The 21,871-nt window shown below is 42.4% G+C and overlaps 1 protein-coding gene across 2 annotated transcripts in view; it reads left to right on the top strand.

Annotated features, from left to right (window-relative positions):
- TTC28 (tetratricopeptide repeat domain 28) overlaps positions 1–21,871 on the top strand; it is a 209,791-nt gene that overhangs the window by 118,386 nt on the left and 69,534 nt on the right. For both annotated transcript variants that reach the window (XM_085309724.1, XM_085309723.1), the window contains exons 2-4: positions 4,515–4,662; positions 8,298–8,570; positions 9,574–9,704. In XM_085309724.1, the coding sequence (XP_085165850.1) occupies positions 4,515–4,662; positions 8,298–8,570; positions 9,574–9,704 (552 nt within the window). The remainder of the gene's footprint in view (positions 1–4,514; positions 4,663–8,297; positions 8,571–9,573; positions 9,705–21,871) is intronic.

The raw sequence follows: 21,871 nt of genomic DNA, 5'->3' as shown, positions 1-21,871 counted from the left end.
AATAATAAAGTTGCAATTTTTTTCAAAGGAATTCAAATCTTTCCATTGCAGGGTGGATCTAGCACTGGGCAATATCATTTCTTGGACCGAGATTATATATATCCAGCTTCCCAAAGTCTTCCAGCCTTGAGGGGTGAATGGTGTATGATGCTATCTTCTCTAAGATAAAGGGACTGGAATGAAAGTGTCTGAGGTTTGGTCTAATATTGCAGTGTTTGTGTTTCTAGAAAATATGATTTGAAAAATGAACAAGATTGTTCTAGTCTTTGAGAATAAAAAGAGCCACAGGCTAGAAAGACCCTGCTATTACTTTCTCCTGTCTTCAGCAACATATCAGTCTCTTACTGTTTTAATCTCCTTAAAGGAATCAATAGGGTTTTTCTTACCTGGGATCACTTATAAATTGATACTATTTTTTGTTGTAGACTGAGTACTTTTCTGATCTTCATCTAACATGATTAATAWTGTAAAGTTTACAGAAATGTGGATGGATTCAGTCCCTGTTGTCTCAGTTCCTCAGCTGCTGGCTCCCTGCCTTTCCTTTCTCTTTCCTCTTCCAAAGGGTTATTCTCCCCATTTCCCGTTTGCAGCTTTCCCCCTCAATATAGTGTCTTCATTCCAATGTTAAAATATCTTGTGAATGTCTCTTTGCAGGCTAGAATGCCCTTTATGTATTTTGTTAAAGGGCTCTGGAGACCACAATGTGTGGAGAGTATTCTGTAAAAGCTTGCAACTGGGGGAGGAAGGTACGTAGAGGCTTTTGCAGGAGGAAAATTGGCCAAAATTTTCCTTCAATTGAGATTAATAGCATTAAGAGGCCAAAAGAAAACCTTCTGTTTGTATTCAGATTAAACAGCTTCCARGAGAGGAGTAGATCCAGAAATGAATGTGGGGAGGGGAAGAAAGCTCTTTCCAGACAGGACAAAGCAGGATCCCGTGGAGAAGGTACGGTACTGAGTTGCAGGCTCTTGCTTGTAAATCTCCTTCCCAACTTGTTTCCTTCTGCTGAGCGCTGAGGAGGAGGACTATTTTCTCCACACTGGGAGATGTGCTCAGTGCTTTGTAAATACARATGAGCAAGTGGAAGGGCCCTTATCCAAGACCTGTCTCCCTATTGCAGCAGGTGCATCCCTGCCAGACAGATGCCCTCTTGCAGCAGGGAAGATAGTGCAGTTTTTGAGACAGGAGTAACAGTGAGCCAAACAGGCATGTTACTGCACTGTGAAGTGCTCTGAAACCCTACAGCCAGGCTGGTTTTTCTTTCGTAGTATTGCACCTATTTTTTTTTCCCCTCCTCCCTCCTACTTGGAAGGCTGTTTGTTTGAATTTCTGTATGGCAGTCGGCAGCAGGAGAGAGGCTCCACATGTTCATCATTTAGCTTGCTTTTTCTCCATTTTTCTCCCAGGGGTTATTTTTCCTCGTGGGGCATRCAAAAGCTAGTTGTTCCCATACCTGTAGTTGAGTAGTGTGTTGTTTCTTTTACAGTCTTTGTGTCTAGAATGGGAGGTAAGGCAGAATGGCACTCCATGATCTTTTCTCAGCCTTGAGAAAACACCAACTATATGCATCCCTGTTTTCTATGGACTRTGGGAAGTTTGTCTGCGTTGACTGTAGCATCCATCTCTCCTCTGCCTTTTCATTAAAACTCTGTATACACCTGGATTTTAGATTTCTGAGTSGAGTTGACTTTCTGCAATGGTCAGGAAGCAAAATGTTCCCTAATGCAGTCTGTCCCGGTGGCATGCACTTTGAGAGAAGAGATGACAGGTGTCTACCATCCTATAAAGCATGGGATGTTAGCTACGGCTACGTGCAGTCAAAAGTTCCCTTGCTGGCTGCTATGTGTTTGTGCCCTCATCCTTGATAATCGAATCGAGCAGGCGTATTTGTCCTGGATTTGTGAAACAGTCTCGTTGGCCTGAAAGGTCCCCAGCAGAGATGCATCTTTTAAGTGTAACATCACCATCTTGACTGCTGTGTCAGACTGCCTCTTTCATCAAGTGGTTGAGAAGGTAATTAAATGAGAATTCTGGAGAAAAAGAACTTAAAAGTAGGGACCATGATTTAGGTGGCAACACAGTCGCTGCTTGGAGAGCACATGCTGGTGGCTACTGCATGTTGCTAGTACTTTGTATTTTCTTTGATTTAAAGCGTCGTGCTAGTAATCCAATTAACATTGAGCTAGGTTTCCAGTACAGTAACTTGTTTGGTTCAATAAGAACACATTTAAGCTAAAGGTTAATGAAAAGATTTTTCCTTGCATTGAATTCATTAAAAATTGTTCTGCAATCAACGTTTGTTAATAGAAAAGAGATTAAATATTCATGTCTATAAATTTCTCATGTCATTTCTGATTTTCCTTAATCTACGCCTCCCTGGGTTGGATTTTGAAAGTGTCTGAAAGCTCTAGTAAAAAACTATTTCAGCTATTAATTGCAGATATATCTTCTTTAAGGAAGAAAGACTTTTGCACTTTTATACTTAATATATTTGAACGCAGGTTTAATTTTTTATTACAGGTGGAGGGAAATATTAGGAACAGGTCTAAAGGATCAGTATTATGTTCTTGAAGCACTTTTAAAAAATTACAAGGAAAGTTTTTTCTTCTGTTGTGATAGCTTTACTTGCATTATTGAAAAAGCTTTGAGTGAACCAAAAGTGCAACAAAGTTTGCATCAGAGTATTAACTGGACATGAAGATAAAACATGAATAATGAATATCAAAGATGCTCCTTAAGGATTTGAGTGTTTTTATAGCAGAGTCAGTGTCTAGACACAATTTCTGCAAATGGATGGTCTGTTACCCAGGGTCTCTCAAGTGAGTTGTAGATATGCTTTGCTTGAGAGGCTTTGCCATTGCTTCTCCTATGAGCAGAAAATGTTTCTGCACTTCTTACTTTGTGTAGGATCTTGGTATCCTAGCTTAGGGAAATGCAGGTGCTCTTTGGGAACCCTTTGCATCTGCATGTTGATGTCATTGCTGATGTAGAAATGGAAACACATGGTGACAAGAGATAAGAGTTATTTTGAGGATATTGCATACTCCCATGAAAGCTTCCTTTGGAAAGGAAGAAGCAAAGAAAAACACTCTTGTAAAAATGTTCAAAATTATGAGTGTCTAGGCTCAGTCTAAGCAAGTGCATCTCTATATACTGGTGCTTCCAGTGTGATTGGACTGAGATTTTCACTAGTAATTCTTAGTGTGACTCACACCTTTGATCACATTTCTATTCTTTTACCTGGCTGCTGTAGCTGCAGTTGCTTGTTGTACTTCCTAGCCCATCATATTTAGCATGGCTAGGACCTATGMCTGTCTTTGTCATTCCTTCTGCTGATTTCCAGCTTCTTCTCCTCGTTCTTTTTTCTCCAGTCTTATTTTCTCCCTACTGTTTTAACATGCTGTGTTCTCCACAATGTTCCCTGCACGTCTATCTGTTGCTCCCTGTTGCGTACTCTTTAGCTTACCCTGGTGCCCTTCCTGTTTTTCTCCAGTTCCATCAAAACGTTCTTCCAAGAACTCTTCCTGCCTCACTTCACACACTCCCTGGCCTGGGTTACTGGATTGCCTAGTCCCTGGTCACTGACTCTGAGTTTTTAGATAATGATTTCAGCACACTATTAAAACTTCATAGTATTGTGAATCTGCTTGGCTCTCTGGCTGATACATTGTTTGTTTCTTTAATTTGCTGTTCGTTCATAATAAGACCAATAAAAAGTCCTATTCTAAACATGTAATAAAAAATACCATCTCTTGATGGCTCTGCCTTGCTTGGTGCACACAGGACACTCTCCCTTTTCTTTAGCAAAGCATTTTCAGCATTCTGAATTGGGCTTCCTGGTTCAAMAATGATTCTGTAACTGAAACTGAATGATGTTCACATATTCATGTTAGTGAGAGTCCTGACTTGCCGGGATGGTGCRGGATGGGTTGTGCATGAACAGAGGATGTTAGCCCACCCAGCAAGTAAGGCAGTGTGTGACTGAGGAGGGCATGTAGAGAAGGAGGAATCGGCTCCTGTCTGGAACTTTGCATAGTGTTTCATTGCAACTTGAGCCTTCCGTATATTTTGGTCTCTGCTAGTATATTGGACGCATTGACGAGAACTGTTGAGAAAGGAGACATGTTCCTTGTACGCTGTGTGAACCACGTGAGTAGAAATAGAGTTCTCAATAGAATAAGTATTTGATTCTAAGTAGATAAGAACAAGTAATTTGCTGAGTCCAAGGGAAAAGCCTTGTCCAAGTAGCTATTACCATTTTTGGTCTCCAGCATGGTTTAAAGGCGTTGCCGGGATTGAGAAAGCTATTGAATAGTGGGGAGAAGCAACTGTGTGGGCAGTCACAAACCAAACTGCAATGTTGGATTCTTCTAACTCTGGCCAGAGTAATCAAAGAAACCAGAATGTGCTTATGTAGTCCAGTGTCCATCACCATGGGTCGTTGCTCAGGCAGATTTGATATTTATGACTTGTATCAATTCAGTAATTGACATTTCTTCCTTTTGTTTTTTCAGGCATACTTCCGGCAGGGTGTGGCCCTTCAGTATCTCGGACGTCATGCAGATGCACTGGCAGCATTTGCATCAGGGCTGGCTCAAGATCCCAAGAGTCTTCAACTTCTGGTTGGCATGGTCGAGGCTGCCATGAAATCTCCCATGCGAGGTAAGCACCAGAAGATGTTCTGAAGGATAGTRGTGTGCAGCTGAGGCACTTAAAGAGGAAGTAGTTTCAGTCCATCTGCAGCTTTGAGCCAGTCTCTGATGGGGAGAGGATCTGGAAACCCCCAAAGAAAGATTTCAAGATCAGACTTTTCTGCGAAGTCAGCAGGTGCTGAGAAAAGACCTCAGAGTAGTAGGAGGAAGAGGATAATGTTCCTCTGAAGCAGTGRGGCAGTGAAACAGTAATAACCAACTCCAGAGACTCTGGAGCTGAATCCAGCTGATGCTGTGGAGCAATTCCTGTGATATCCTTGCTATTTTGTCTTTAGTCTAATGTACAGGTGAAGAGAGGTACACTCCAGTGACCCTGGCATTATTATTACTTTGAACATTTTCCCCCAGTGCTCTGGTGCTTGGAAATTGTGAAAAGGGAGTCTTAAATGCTCAGTACCAATGTTTGCCCAAGAGGACTCTTCAGCAATTTTTCCATGGTGTTCATGTCTCTCAAAACACAACATTCCAGAAAAGGCAGAAGGCTGTTCTGCTATTTCACTTTTTTTCAGGAACAGTATTACAATTACRTGGAGCTTGAGGTAGTATTAGCTGTACCACATTTTGCCTTTCTTTCATAATGTCCCATTTCCAGGGACAGGAATGTTTTCACTAGAAGAATGAGGTAATTTCTTTGTACTGCTTCTAATGCATTTTTCCTGCAAGAAGTTTGTTGAAGTGCCCTAATAGCATTTCCAAGAAGAAGGATGGCAGTTCTCATCCTCTGCAGGTACTGCTGGGGGCTACAGGGCTCAGTGACCCCGCAGCGCTAAAATGTAAAAATATCTTCATCAGTGTTTCTCTCTTTACAGTGTTTTTTTTTCCTCACCTTTTAAAATGAATTTGTCTGGAGGTTTCTTTCCTATGCAGCAGTTGGCTTGTGAAGATAATTTCATTTTGTACCTAGAGGCATTGTGGCTGCTTAGAATGCAGGTTTAAATGTGATACCTGGCTCACTGTTTGCTGTCTTTCAGTAATTTGTTTTTGTAAATGAGACTAGATCTGCTGATGCGTTTAGTACAAGCTGCTAGCTTCTCTCATAGGATAACTCTTGCTGTGCACTAACAAGGTTTTAGTTGCTTTTGAATTTGGAAAACATGCTACCATTTCTCATCTGGGACTACTTCTTTTGGTGATGTGGCACTTCTGTGTAAGCATCCCAAGATCAGACCGAGTGACCTCTGCTGTGTCGTATTGCAGCTGTGTAGCTATACTGTTRCTCTTTGCTGTGCTTCTCAGTTTTGTTGCTTTCCTATTGTTATCCTCCCACTGGTGGGTTTGATAGACTTTAGATTAACTTTGCTTAYGAAGCATTAGTTTTATGCTGAGTGGGTGTGTATGCTGTACTGCTGTGCTGTACTAGTATAATGAGGCTCTTGGTCCCACCATGCATGCTATAAGCTCTTAAATATCTACTGCTTGTCGTTCCGGCCCCCTTTCCATGGGCTTGCAGTCTGGGAGAGGCATAAAAGATCTGTCCAAATAGTATCTGTGGTGTAAAACCAGCTCCCATAATTTGATTGAACCAAGAGGCATTAATTATGTAGTATGCAGTCTATCTCATAGGTGCAGGGTGCTGGCTGAGTTGAGGGCAGCCATCAGAGGTTTAAAATTGAGGTAAGCTAYAGACAGACTCATGTGAGTGGTGGCTTCTGAGATGCTTGTGTTCAGAGAAAGAAAAGCTGGAAAAGGCAAAAGGGGTTATAAGCRTTAGTGGTGTGCTAAAGATTGTTCAATACAGACATTGAGGGATTCAGGGAGCACAGATCTGCTTTATGTATAGATGAAGCTGAAACCCCTTTCTACAGTAACTGAATCACTATTGCTGTGTCTTCACCTGGTTGTGGCTATGTCTCTTCCCCTACCACCGTATGAGGGTGGTAACAAGTTCCATGGCTTCCACGACTGTGCTGGTTCTTCCTTTCCCACTGGGCTGTAGGGCTCCCAGGAGCTCTGTGTTTTCCTTTTTCATCCTTTCTCCTCCTCTATATCCATCTCTCCCATTTTCTCCTTCATTACCTAGTTAGGATTGTAAACTCCTAAGACAGGGACTGAATCATAGAATCAGTAAGGTTGGAAGGGACCTCTGCAGATCATCTAGTCCAACCTCCCTGCTCAGCAGGGTCACCTAAAGCATGGTAGACAGGCTTGCATCCAGGCGGGCCTTGGAGATCTCCAGAGRAGGAGACTCCACAACCTCTCTGGGTAACCTGTTCCAGTGCTCCRTCACTCTCACAGGGAAGAAATTCTTCCTCATGTTCAGGCAGAACTTCCTGTGCTTCAGTTTCTGCCCATTGCCTCTTGTCCTGTCACACRGGACAACTGAAAAGRGTTTGTCCCCRTCCCCTTGACACCCTCCCTTCRGGTACTTACACACTCTGATAAGATCCCCTCTCTTCCCCAGGCTGAAGAGGCCCAGCTCTCRCAGCYGTTCCTCATAGGGCAGATGCTCCAGCCCTCTGATCATCTTCGYAGCCCTATGCTGGACTCTCTCCAGTAGCTCCATGTCTCTCTTGTACTGGGGAGCCCAGAATTCCTACCTGTTCTTGCAGTGGCCATGCATGTTGACTGTGCTCTATCAGCAATAATCAGCTTTGTGTCCTCATGGCACGTTAAAGCAGCAATTTCTGTCTTAATATCTATGTTTAATCCCAGTATCTAACCAGTTGTCACTAACTGGTGCCACATGGACTCCATTTGCTTCATCAGGAAAGTGTTAAAATCCTCTTTTGTCTTTGTTTATACACTTAATGGTTATAGAGAGGCAAAAATGATGAAGATAGAGAGCAAATGGCGGTTTGAGGTTGCTGTGGTAATGTTGATTCGAGTGAGAGCAATCTAATCAAGAAATGTGACTCAGTAAATTTTGAAAATTACATTTTAACCCAGCATGATAGGATGGAGTGCAGCAAATTCTGAAGTCCTGTTGTATTGATGTCCTTACTGAAACTTACAGCCAAGTGTTTAGATGAATGGTAAAACAATTAGACCAATTCTAACTAGTCCAGCAGGTTTAGTTTCACTRCTTCACAGGAGCTTCTGCAGCTCCACCCTGTTCAGGAGAGCTGATAGGACTGTGATTTGAAGACTTCTTTCCTGTGGTTTTTGTTGTCTGTCTTGGTGCACGTTGTGTACTGTGATACCTGAGCAAGCACAGATGTTTCAAAGACATTCAGCCAGAAGCTTGTGCTGAAGGAGCAGGGAATGCAGTGCTCTCATATGCTGGTGATGGCACATACTCAATTTCCTGCAAAACCCTATGGATGTTTTCTGTATTCTTTCAGTGATTAGGCCGCTCTTTAGAGCTCAGTAGAGGACTGTTCTGTATTTTGTATTGTCTTCCTGAAGTCCTTGCTGTAAGCAAAACATCAACTTGCTTGTTATCTCTCTTGTCCTGATGTGCTCGTGCTGGATATTAGAGGATGTTTGAGCTCTGAGTTCCTATAGTGAATCTTGGCTTGGTTTGAGCTGTCTGACTTTTAACTCACGTGTGTCATTTGGTTACCAAAAATGAAGATGAGGTGTTAGGCTCATTTCTACATGTAACGTAGTTTATTGAGTAACTCTGCCTTCCTTTTTGTATTTTAGAGTCCCTGGAACCAACCTATCAACAATTGCAGAAGATGAAGCTGGACAAGAGCCCCTTTGTTGTGGTGTCTGTGATAGGCCAGGAACTTCTGACTGCAGGTCATCACGGTGCCTCTGTGGTTGTGCTAGAAGCTGCCCTGAAGATCGGCACTTGCAGCCTGAAGCTGAGAGGATCGGTGTTCTCTGCACTGAGCAGTGCTTACTGGTCCCTGGGGAATACAGAGAAAAGTACTGGATACATGCAACAGGACTTAGACGTAGCCAAGACTTTAGGTAGAGTTCTCATTTCACTCGCTTAAGTGCTGGATTGGTACAGATGGAACATGTTAATAGTTGTGTCAATAGCATTAATGAAGGGCAGCATCTTTCTATAATACTCAGGTTTCTGTGGCATTTCACAAGCTGCTAAAGCAAATCTACAGTTTCTGAAATGTACAAATTACAGGTTTGTGCAGCATTGTTTACCTGTTGTGTGAGAGGGCAGATGATCAACAGATAGGCTAAGCTTTAACAGGGTCCTCTAATTCTCTGGTGTCATGTATATGGAAACTCGTCTTATTCTCTGTGGATATTTGGGCTCAAAAACTTAAATGAACCCATTTGCTTTCACAAGAATTAGATGGAAAAGGGGGCTCTACCTGAGCTACTTGTCCATTTGCCAGGGAAAGAATAAATCAGGAGCAAGACAATGGCTCGCCAAAAGTTAAAGAAATTGGTAAATCCTTCTGATACATACAGTATATCCTGCACTACTCTGGGAGCTTTTGTGATGCTGTAGAAGAGAGAGTGTGTGAGCCAGAAAGACATAAGCTTGTGGCAGTGGAGAACATAGTGACTGAGGATTATAGCTAGGAGAGCTGTCTGAAAGTGTATGGACTACTGTCTTGAAAATAGTAGTGGACATACTTTGAGCTGAGTTGTGCTGTAGAACAGCACAGAGAACTATTCTAAGCTTGGACCATTCKCTTATTCTCGCAAACAAATTGCTAATGTCAAACGACGAATGAACGTGGAAGAATGGGTGACTGCCAGGTGTTAGGCCGAAGAAGAAATTAATAAATTCTAAAAATAAGGTTGATGGTTATTTTAGAAGTTCTTAAGGGCCAGGGAAGAGAATGAAAGTTCTGACTGTATATTGAATGTGAGGCTGAGCATTTGTCTTGATCTTGGTCCTCACTCTGGAGCATMATTTCTACAACATGTTCCAATCTTTCTGCTGGGTACTTCCAGTGAGTCTTTTATWAGCTAACTTTTGTTTTGTTTACGTGTGACTCAGGTGACCAGACGGGAGAATGCCGAGCTCATGGAAATCTGGGCTCCGCATTCTTTTCCAAAGGAAGTTATCGGGAGGCCCTTACTAACCACAGACATCAGCTGGTGCTCGCCATGAAACTCAAGGACAGAGAGGTAGGAATCTTACTAAATACACTAGATTGGGAACCAGCATTATGTGATTTTGTAGAGAGATGGGAACACGACACGAAATCTTGTCTTTCTGCCCTGTTATTTTCAGTATTCGGAAGCTATATGATTTGTCTTCCCAACTTTTCAATTGCCTTTTGTTATGGAAGTTGCATACATCAGTAGATGCAGTATTTTTGCACGCGTGACAGGATAGTTGGTTTGTATTCTGGTCTCTACCTGCCTCTGATCTACTTAGAGCAAATCATTCTGCCTCTCCATGCTTCTGCTTCCCTTCCTGTCTGTTTTGCATACTTCACATAGGCTCTAGGATCTCAGGGGAGAAGCTGTTTGCTGAGTACATATACATCTTATGGAGTTGATCTGTAACTGTCATCAGCACCAATTTTTCCTGTGATGTAGATGTTGTTAATTGGAGCTGGTTTGGGCCACATCATATATTGTGCTTTTTCCAGGCAAATAATGAGCCAAATCCCTGCCCCAAACATTCACAGTCTCCATAAAATAAGCTGTGTTTAAAAAGTAGTGAAAAGAAAAAGAATCTATGCAAACCTAAAAATACACTGTTGCATAAAGTGTAGAGGTTGTTTGGTCTGGATCTGCTTTGCTGGTTTGACTGTTTACTGGTCAGCTTTCGAAGTGTTAYGCCGGGCTCTCTGCCAATCCAGAGAAGCATGCTGTGTGGACTGAGGAGCATGACCCRAGAGATTCCCGCTGAAAGTTCACTGTAAGGACAGAATCATAATTTTAGTGCAAGTTACTCTCCAGTGGGTTCCCCTCTAATCTGAATGGGAAAGTGGAGGGCTTGTAGGTTGCATGACAGATGAGCGACTGGCTGGGGGGAGCAGGGCAGATTTGAATTTGTGTAAAGGCAAATGAAGTTTTTGTGAGATCCAAAAGCTAGGAGACTGTTCCTTACCAATGACTGTTTGAAAGATCCATTTAAAATAGTTAAGTGCTTTACTAAAGTATTGTTTTATGGTTTAAATATCAAGTAAGCCTTTGAGAAATTCATCTTTCAAGTAGGCTGTAGAGGGACTGTGATTGGGGAAGGGACCTGCTAAACAATTTCATGATTATTTTACCAGCTGGAAAACCTCCTGAATCACTCCTGATTTGCCTGTTTCCGTTCAGGTTAAGCAGAGAAGCTGTTACCCGTCATTTTTTTTTATAGCCTTGTTGATTAGAGGTCCCTGTTCTTGCTAAGAATCTTAATCTGTGTAACTAACTGCTCCTCCTCCCTGGGATTTCTCCGAGCAGTGTATTTTCTCCCCCACAGTTGCGGGTAGGGGTTGAAGGAGCGAATGGTGGGAGTTCACTGTGCCAGCATTTGGAGAGACTGCCTGAGCCCAGGCAGAGTGCCTGAGCTGACCAGGGCAGCAAGTTCTGGTGTGTCCACTGACTTCAGGGCTTTGATCTAAACACATCCCAACAGTTAATCTGGAAGGAGTCCAGAAAATGAAGGGTAATTGTGATAGTTCTCAGTTTATGACACATCTGAGTACATAATTAACAGTTAGTGACAACAAATGACTACTCAGGTTAGCAAGAAAGCTGAGCTATTTGGATTTCCTATAGGATGTAACCACAGGAAATTAATTTGGCGCTTTCTGATGACATCATCTTGACCACAGAGCTTCCTCTGAACAAAAAGCTGTTTTTCTTGGCCGCCATTGCAGACGTTTTTATAATGCAAATATTATAAAGTTGCAGTAGTGCTGATGTGAATTCCACCAGAAGGGAATTTGATGTGTGACTGTAATGAGGTAATTGTTTTGCCTCCAACTGTACAGAGAATTGGCTTAGAAGGTAAAAATGCTCCTTTGTCTGAATGTCTACTGTCCTTGTGGGAAGCTCTGGGCTATGAGGCTGCTGCAGCACATGTTTGTGCTACAGGCTTCTGCTGGGTTGAGATTGTGTTTGGATTGCAGTTAAAGAGAAAATACAGCACAACTTGGTTGTCATTTCTCTAAGAAGATGAATCAGAGCAGATTTCAGCATGAGCTGTATTGGCCTGCTGCATACCTTTGGTATGTCCTAAAGTTGAGGATCCCTGGTGCAACCTATGCAGCTTGTCTCACGTCTCCTGCACTGACTAAGGTAAARCTAATGTAAGTGCACCTCTCTACGCTCTTGCCATGCCGCTAGTGGTGGCGTGCATATCACTGGCAAGTCCTTTATAGTCTCCAAATAAATAACGTAAGGCTTGACCATACACTCAAAGTGCAGCTGTGCAGCTCATCTGAACACCTTGCAGTCACTGGGACATGAGAATGGCTAGTTGGGCTCTAGCAGCACCTGTGTGTGTGTGTGTGTGTGTGTGTGCTGGTGATAGTGGGAGGGTAGCATCTTTGGCCAGAACCGTTAGCCCTAGGTCAAACTAAGATCTGTTTCATTTGTGTGCAGAGAAGGACATACAGCCTGTTAGGCTGTGGCTGTGATAGAAGAACCATTTGATGAAACGTTGCAGCCTGAGTTAGCTGGAAGTTGTGCTGATGTCACCTCTGCCCTGTAGATAMAAAGTCCAAAATCACTCAAGATTAAATATACAGGACAGGACTCACTTGTGACAACACAGCTGAGTACTGTTAATTAAAGTTATCTCCAATCAAACAGGGAAGAAATAGCATATTTTAAGGGGAGAGACGGGACAGAAAACCAGCTGCAATAATCATTGAAAGTCCAGAGAGAAGGTAAAACTGTAATGAATTTCTGAATTTTCATATAAAAGATAATATACATGTGAGTAGGCTGCAGCAAGGTTGCAAGGCAAGGCTTCACTTAAAGGATTTAGTTCAACTCAGTGAACTATACTAAAGTTTAACTTGACGTCAAACTTAAAACCTACTTCGTATGATCACCTCCCAGGAAAAATAGGTGGTAAATTTAAACTCTAGACAGTCTGTTATCAGATCAATGTAAGACCTTATTACATCTCAGGAGTAGCACTTACAAGGCCATTCTTTTTAAGAACCTAAGGGTGCCAGAGAAGCAGTCCCCTTCAAACCAGACAAGTTCCTTTTCAAATTCATAGGCCTACTTCCTTAATACTAGACTTCAAGGTGTGGCTAAATATGCAATCTGACTATGTCTTTGCTGCAGAAAACCTGCCAGGTTGTTGCAAGGACAGCAGCATGTATTGGTTCTCATGTAAAAAGAGTTTTGGCTCATGAATATTTTTGCCTCACTGCAGAGGCAGAAGGAAGGCTGAAATTTCCCTCAGCTACCTTGTGGCAAAAGCTGTTTGTCTTGGCTGTGTGGGGGTTTACAAGATAGCTATGCATGTTTGCTGTTTCGCAGTGGAAATTACCTATTTTTAATAATGAAGATGGAGACTATTAATGTCCATGTTATATGTTTGAAGTAAATACTCTGTCTTTAATACTGGCTAACCTGATCTTGTGAAAGCCATCAGGCAGTTCATGTGATGTATGTTGCTGCCACATCATGAGCTCTGATTCAGACAAGGATAATGCAGCTGATGAGCCTGATGCCAAGGTCAGAGAGAAGACAGCCAAAAAGTACCTTTGGGAAGCTTTTGATGACCATAACAGCTACTGCTGCTGTGCCCCTCTTCCTCTTGTCTCTGCTGCCTCGGCAGGTATGCATAGTTGTCTCGTGTCACGAAACCCTGCGTGTGCTGTTACTTGCCTCTGCATGGCTGAGAGCCAAGTTTGAGCTAACTGCTGGAGATCTCTGCCAGGATGGGCTGGAATGGCCCTTTCTGATGACCATTAGTCCTGCGTTCCTTTCATATCGTTCAATTTGAAACACTACTACTTGAGAGGGGGCTTTGAAGCTGTGAGGACTGATTAGTAGGAATTAAAAGAGAAAGGAAGGCTGCAGAGCAATGTGTTTCTTACTGAGCAGTGGCGGCCCTCCTGTGGGATGCTGTGTTTGAACCGCACATGCGCTGCACTTGAATTCTTGCCTTGCAGTGGCTGCTGATACCACAGAGACTCCGCAGTGTAATAGCTCCCTCTTGCTTGGGCCTTCAGACGCCTTCTATTACAGCCCTGCATTTAAAAATAGCAGGGCAATGAGGCAAAATCATACACCAGCTGTAACAAAATCAGTACTTGTTTAGAAGTATGTTGCCAGCACTGAGCTCTTAGGAAGCTGAGTGTTGCCAGCCAGCCCTTGGGTGCTGGCAGCCCGTGCGTGTTCACTGGCCAGCATGCTCACAGCTGAACCAGGCCTTGCCTTAAAAAGGCAGCATCCCTCTTCACTAGGTATGGAGAAACGAAAGGATTTTGGTTAGGAAGAAAGGATCATGCCTCACTGTGGGTTGGAGAGGAGACATAGTTGAGCAACTCCCAGGTCTATTTCCTACTGCCCCTTTTCCCAGGAAGGAGAACAAGGAGGATGGGACCAACAAACTGTAAGGTGCCAGACCTGCTCTGTGCAAGGAAGGTGTCTTGTCCCTATGTTAACTCAGGATGCCCAACAACTTGTATATAATCACTCTCAGTCAGATTTTSAAGGATTTCTCCCACCTCTCCTCTAGAAGCAGCTGTTTTAGGAAGGAAAAGTTACAGAACTGGCTGAGGTTCAATGTCCTCTTGTTTCTGTGTTACCACAGTGAGTGGCAGCTGCACTCAGGTATCTTCATCAACGTCTCTGGTCTCAGAGTTCATCTGCAGCAGATGGATGTGTTTGGTGACCAGACTGATGATGCAGTCTCATGTCAGGAAGTGGTTTCTTGGGTCTATTGCTGTGCTGAGGAAAACACAAACTGACATTCAGCCACAGCAGGCCTTGCTCACTCTAAACCTGCTTAATACCAAATGCTCACATTAGGGAAATGCCTAACTATATTGTTACATAATGTTGCTTTCATTTGAAATAAAGCCCATCAAGAACAAAAGGAGCATCTAACATCATGCTGCATCTTTCTTTTGAGCATGGCTTATGTATGCAGCAGACGTCTACATTTTAAGCTGGGAGGATCTGTCAGGTTTGGACACAGGACTTCGAGCTACATGCAGAATGAAACACAAGCTCTCAAATTTAGAAGTAGCATTTTGCCAAGGTTTTGTTGCAGCTAAGCAAACAGCATGATAGCGTCTTTCTTCCAGGAGGCTTCCTCTCTCCTTTGTGTTGTTGCGTGATTGTGCTGGGCATAAATCTTTTCAGAAGGATGGCAAGCACAATGAACGGCACCAGAAAACAAATACACTGTCACTTGGCAGGCGTTGAATTTTACTGAGCTACAAAGTTCTGGGGAAAAAGACTCCTTTCTGACTAGAGCCTCCAGTCATGCAGTTCATGCATATTACTGCAGAAAATCYTGACCTGTTGTCTCTATGATTTCTGTGTCATGCACCGAAAGTCCCAAGTAAGTGAGGAGGAATTGTGAGGTACTCTAAWGGTTTGCTTATTTTGCGGTACTTGGGCCTTTGTACAACAGTTCTGCAGACTGTCCTGTTTGCAATGATTTGAGCTTTATTCCTTTTACAATATGGTTTGCCCTGAAAACTCTGTTGATTACAAACAGAAGGAAGTTTTTTATTTTATTCTTTTAGCTTTTTTCCCCCTTAATGTGRAGTTTCCCTAGCTTTGATTTGCAAATTATCGAGAGTTGAACTCTGGATGATAGAAGAGAATTTTCTAGGGAAATTCAGCTGGTGTGGAAATTCAGCTGCTTTCTAAGACACAGATCATATTTGTTACCACAACACAAGTTTAAAATAATCATTTTTAACAGTAAAGTTAAGCAGAGAGGTATTCTGGCAGACTGTGGTCTACTAGCAAGGAGCAACTTGAGTGTAGTGGAGACTGATAAAACTTTTAAGAACTCCAGTAGTTATCTCTTCAGAGAGCATTTGTATTGCATACAAAACTTGCAGTGAGCTGTTTGCTTTGTAGTCTGCCTCAAAACAGCATAAAACAGTGAGTAATTGCTTGCAAAACTTTGGATTCCTTCTCCAATATGAAAATGTGTTAATACACAAGGCTGCAGTTGTACAGCAGAATTCCRGTAGGTATTTGTTGCCCTGAAGGAATTTATTTCCATATAATCCTTTCTGTTCATCTTTTTCTGTCAGAGCCTTTCAGATTAAATACTTGCATTCCGTGAGAGGAGTTTATAAAATACTCCTACAGTTAATGTCAGAATATCTAAAGAGCTTGAGTAATTTAGTTGGACATTCAGATTTACTTTTAACTAACACATTGTTTGAGAGTGTACTGTTCCCAAATAGACTGAAAAATCAAAGCAAGAAGCTGCCTTTTTTGCATTTGGGGTTCATGTATATCTTGTGCAAATTGTCATTAGAYTCAGGAGTATAAACTGTGTTCATTTAGAGCCTATTTTACTTGCTTGCTTTATTGCCGTTCACTAGGAAATAATTTGTAACGTAACTTGTAAGGAGAGAGTGGTTATTATACACAGGTAGATACCATACTTTCTTTCCTCATTCTTAGTGGAAAGCATGTTAACAGCAGATTATGTTTTTGAAAATCGCTTGGCAGCGCTTGCCAGAGGGACATCCTAACTGAGAAGAAGGCAAGCCTCTAGAGCAGCTGGACCTATTCTGCAGATGAAGAACAAGTCTGGTGCTGGCAGTTGGGTACCATGCAAATGGCTTTATGTAGTCAGGGCAATCGAAAAAGCACCCTTCCTGTGAAACAAATATTTTGTGGAAAAGTTCTCCAAGAGATTGACTGAAGTAATGCTTTGGAGAAACCCATGGCTTCCTCAGGGCTGTTTCTTTACATTCGAGTGACTGGGACTTTATACATGAGAGGCTGACACTCAAAGACACTTTTGAGGTGAATGGGAAGAGAGCTAAAAAGCAAAAGCAAATTGGATCAGGAACATAGTATTTCAGATGATCCGTTACTATAATCCTGATGCAGTGAGTTAGAAAAGAAAAAGGAAAAAAAAAAAAAGAAACTTGTGTAGTGGCTCACAACTTATATAAAAATCCCTAAGAAGCAAAGTCAGTAGCTGGGATAAATAAACCTGTGTGCCAGATATAAGCGACTGCAGGGGAATGTTTGCTGTTCATGAGAATAAAGGCTGCRTGCTTTTTATGCACAAAGAATATTGCCACAGAGCTGCCCACATGAGTGACCTTTGCTGGTGTCAGATGGTTGTCATGATGGAAGGGTGTCAGGCATAGCTGGCTGTTGTATGCAACAAGGATRATGTTAAGCATCTCTGAAGGAGCAGCATTGGTGAACTACGATTGCTGTAACAGGTGTAGTCTATGTCTGGACTCAGTTTGCAGGGAATCTGCAAATTCTGCAACTGTCTGAACATTTTTGTGTGCAGTTCAGCCCACCGATAGTTATTTAGGTTTGCAGTTCTGGTAGCTTTCCCCAGTCCCCTTTAAAGCAATGTCTGAGCCAGCAATGAAGCTCAGCATAAAGCTTCCTGTATTTTCTAAACTACAGCTACTTATTGTGAGGCTATGCAAGTCAAAGATCAAATTTCACTTTCTTATTTCCAGGAGAATATGCAGAAGGAAAGACAGATCATTCTCTTCTACTGGAATTTGTAAATCCTGTAAAGCCAAAGTTTTCTGCCCCTTCCTGAAGGGAAGGGAAATGCTTTCCAGGTGTCTTTCCTGCTATGCTTTGTCTGCATGGGCAGCATCTTTAACAAATAGCAAAGCTCTCAGTATTTGGCCTTTCGTCTGAACCCCTTGTGTATATTAGGGTACAAAGCATGAGAATATTTTATTCATGTTTCTTGCCAATCATTTAGAAGTAGGTATTCTGCTGAGTTAGCTAAGGGGAAAAACTGGAACGTAAAGTTAGAAGTGGCACAGCTCTCTTTTAGGAGAGATCGTCTTCACTCTCAGTAAAACCTGGCCTGTGGAACTCTTCCGTGTGCTTTGAACTTTGCCTGCCATGGTCACGGCTGCTCTAGGTTAGGATGCACATGCAAACACTGGGATGCTGTCTGCACCTTAGACCAGCCACCTACAGCATGCCACGCTAAACTGGAGGCAAATATGTCAAGCTGGCATCGCTTCTGTCTTGTGCACAAGCAAGGTCTGTTTGTCCCAGTTGAACTTCCTTCTGAATGACTGGCTTGAATGTTTGTCCTAAATGTGGAACATATCCATAGCTGCCTGATAGCATCCCTTCCTGGCTGAGGGTGCTTTTGATGCTTGAACTGTGCTGGTGGCTACAGGGCTCCTGCAAAGGTGAAATTACAACTGTGTTTACTGCCATTGTGGAGGTACCTGTGCTTCCTGTTGTGCTGCAGATTTGGCTGAAAGTGCACATCTGCACAGCCCCACCTCTCTGGAGAAACCATCACCAGGCATGTCTGTGCAGAGTGAGCTCATCAGAACATGTGSAGCTGGTTACTTGGGGACCAGGTTTTCCTCTTGGTGATGTTGGCAGGAGTCCAGAGTCTTTCCACAGCTGTGTAGGCACTCCCCAATTTTACACGCTCCAGCCTGGCACAGAGAAGTAGCAGGAGCTGAGGCCCAGTAGCAAGAACGACTTTTCCTCACTGTAGCCTCACTGCTTTACCTGTGCAGCCATGTCACAAGCAGTCTGCACCCTCCAGCACAACTGTGCTGTGCTCTGTCCTTGCAGAGTCAGTGGGAGCCTTTTCCTGCTGCTGTTTCCTGCTGTTTCTCTGGTCTGGCACTGCAGTTCTCTCTGTAGGTGAGTTTATGTAGGTATAAGCTGCTTCCATTAGTAATTATTCAAGCCTGAACTAGAGTCCTGTAGCCCGTCTTTCTGGCATAGCTCGTGGAACGGACTGGTCTGTTTTCACCCCCTTCTACTTCCCAGTCACAGCCCTTTGTGTGAATGAAACATTACTAGTCTGTATGGGGTTTTTTGATTTTTTTTTTTTTTTTTTTTTTTTTTTTTTTTTTTTTTTTTTTTTTTTTTTTTACCCTTGTTGATAGTTTTTATGGGAATGTGAGAAATGTGTGCAGTGAGGTAAAGACTCTTTTGGTTAGCTATCGTCTGCTTGCAGAACCTTGCTCATGTCAAGTTCTGGTTTTTGTAACACATTTGAAAAACAGAAAGCACACCCAGCAATTCTCCGTAGTGTCTTTGCAAAGTTTTTATACTGCATATGCAAAAAGACTATGTATCTGTCTGTTCTTTCTGAGCACGATCTTAAGCCCTATGAAGAAAACCCTTCTGTTTACCCTTTTGTTCATACATCATTAGTCATTTAGGTGCACAGCAATGGGCTGGGTGCTGCTTCTGTTTTATACAGAACTTAGCTCTGGGTGGATTCTGCATCAATTTTTGGCAGGGTTTTGGCTTGCCAGTCACGTGCCCTTGAAYGGTGGGGCCCTAGGATACTGGGCCTCTTACCCTTTTACTTTTTGGCTTTGGAAGTTCTTCTCCTCTAGCTGCTAGATTCACTCATTGCTTTTTCCAGACTCATCATGTGCACTCYGAATTGTGCTGTCTTCTGGTCTCAAGCCTCTGCCTGGGAATTTGGAAGACCAGTAGTAAGGCAATGTCTAGAAGTCAGTTGTTAAAAATTTGCAGACTCTTTAAAAAATATCAACAAAAAAGTGGTGCTCTTGCACTGCATTCACGTGGCTTTGATCTACAGGAGAGAAACAGAGAAATGTTCCAAAATTGTATGTTCTTATCAGCTCAGATACCTAGATATGGAAAGGCTCAAGGTATCTAGAGTCAATTCTGTTTCAAGTTCATTTGATCAAAGGGCATTTGGCTCTTTTAGCCTGCTCCCAAGTTAGAAGCAGTGATGGGGCTGCTCTTGGTAGTGCAAGGAAACAGAAGGTGGTAGGTATTCGAAGCAGGGACAGTATGAAGTTTGCAAAGCTGTGTGACACTCAGAGCTGGGCCAGGAGGTTGGAGGAACATAGGAGATGTGAACTATGATACATTCTTGGCTTGTACTTCTGCGTTCAAGAAAGGTTCATATCTTTGCATTCTTGGTAAGCCTCACCAAGCCTCACCTTGGTAAGATTTCTTGCACCTAAGCAACAAGACCCTAACGGTAGAGTTGTGCCAAACTGCAGCAAGGTAGACAATGACCTTTAGCTTTCAGCAGATAAAGGCAGTGCCTTTATCTAGGATCTTCTGCCTGCCTTGGTCCATCCACAGTGAAGACAGGACTTCAACATAATCCAATGCTGGTTAAGAGGGAGCAGGGCCAGGTATTCAAGTTAGCTGTCTAGCATTAATATAGATTCCTCACTGTTCCTAAGCTACCAATACTAATAGAAAGAAATGTGATCATGCATCTTTTAGCAATACTTAAAATTGAGAAATGCTATCTATCATCAGCTGTATACTGCCAAGATAAGAGCTGCAATGTTGCTGGAAGGAAATCAGATGAACCAGTTAGAATCAGTAATGCATTGGAAGTTAATCTTAAAATTAGTTATATCATCAAACTGCTACTAAAAATAATACTTATGCACTCTAAAACTGGTTTCACGAAGATAATGTTTTCTATTTTGTTAGAAGGCTAATCTGAGTATTACTTTTATCGTAGTCAACTGAAAGGCTGGGTAAAAATCTTTGGTGATAAAATCAAATTGGTCTGTAATGTCAGAACAACCACTTTAATAGTTTTTTGTGGTCGCGAAATCTCACTCTGTATTTCTAATAGCCRTTACTATAAAATACAATATTCTTGATAAGTAGCAATCTGTCAGAGAAGACAATTTCAAATCTTGTGTAACTTTTAAACATTAAGTGCAGAACACACACTGATTTTGTGAGATAATGTTTAGGGATGCCTGAATTCATAGGACTTTCCCTTGATTCTTTACTTATGTCAGTGTTTACTGTCCATGTATGCAGGTGGTGTACTGCCATGTTCTCAGACTTAAAAGTTAATGAAAGGCTGGATGTCTCCCATTTAATAAGAAAGTCAAGGGACAAAAAGAACAGCAGAAAGGAAAACAGTTTCCTCTGTACAATGTGCATGATGGCAGTGTTAGAAACTCATTGGCAACCTTGCTATGCTGAACTTTTGCAGACTAAAACTGGAGCAGAGAGGGATTAATCCAAAGCTTGTATTCTCTTCATTATCTTATTTCCTGATAATAATCAGGTCCTGAAGTTGTGAAATACTGGTCTGTCACCAGAGGAACTTGCAGGCTCTATCTGGCACCACCTGCCTGTAGCATCTTGGAGAACTCGGGTTTGAAGCCTGCCACTGGGCTCTGTGCGTTGGTTCATACACAGCTTACACTCAGATCTGTTTACTTGAGTTTCTCTCTTCTAGGAAGTTGTCTCGTTTAAATTAGCAGATCAAAATGGGAAGTATTCTACCCAGTATGGGTAATAGCATCTCTAGGTTTTTTCAGCAGGCAGTTGTTCTGCTTTCACTCTAGAAGAATTACAAACAAGTTGAAATACTGCTGTCCTTGCTRTCAAGATACTTCATGACATATTTTTCCATTTTGGAATGTATTTGTTAGTTCTTACAAAACTCATATGCATAGGGAAAGTTTCTTGAAAACCTGCCAAGATGAGCCTCTCTTTACAGCCTAGCATTCTTATGATAGATATGCCTGTAGCGGCCTCTCCCTTATAAGCATGATAAATGCTTGCCTCACAGGCACCAGGTTATGCTGCTTTCTGCTCCGTTATGTCCTCTCAGGTGTTTTAAAGCAGTCTCTTACAAGACATACTTTGTCTCCCTGTTTCCACTGGAGCCTGCAGTTATTATCTGGTCACTYCTGCCCTCGTTGGCCTTGGCCTTGGTCGCAGGCAGAGATCTAAAAAGCAGATCCAGTCGTTAACTGCAGTTTGAGGGAGCCCATGGCAGTTTCTCTGCCCACAGCATTGCTGTCGACTCCACCATACAAAGAGGTGGCCTCTCCTTGAGGCTGCGACGTTTTTCAGGGAAAGGAAAAATCTGAAAATCTTATGACTGCAGTTATCTTGTTGTGTTTGCAAACARTCTGGAAAATGAGGGCAGGATATAAATACCTCACAAATGAGGACTGGAAAGAGTCTTCAGGCTAAAGCAATTAGTCATGCATGAAAACCTTGACTAAGATGTCAGAAGCAGACTGGAGGCAAAAGAAGGGAGATCTTCAGTAAACAACAGAGCTCTGCAGAAGACAAGCGGAGACAGTACTTACTATGTTCCTCTGCTTTCCCATCTTCTGTCCTTTTCCCCTTTCCATGGTGAAACCACTACTTCAAAAAAATTACAGTTGTCTGCCAGACTA

The sequence above is a fragment of the Rhea americana genome, unplaced genomic scaffold (genome assembly GCF_003343005.1).
Source record: "Rhea americana isolate MKP2758 unplaced genomic scaffold, rheAme1 scaffold_301, whole genome shotgun sequence".
NCBI lineage: Eukaryota > Metazoa > Chordata > Aves > Rheiformes > Rheidae > Rhea > Rhea americana.
This window is presented reverse-complemented; position numbering and strand designations above follow the sequence as displayed.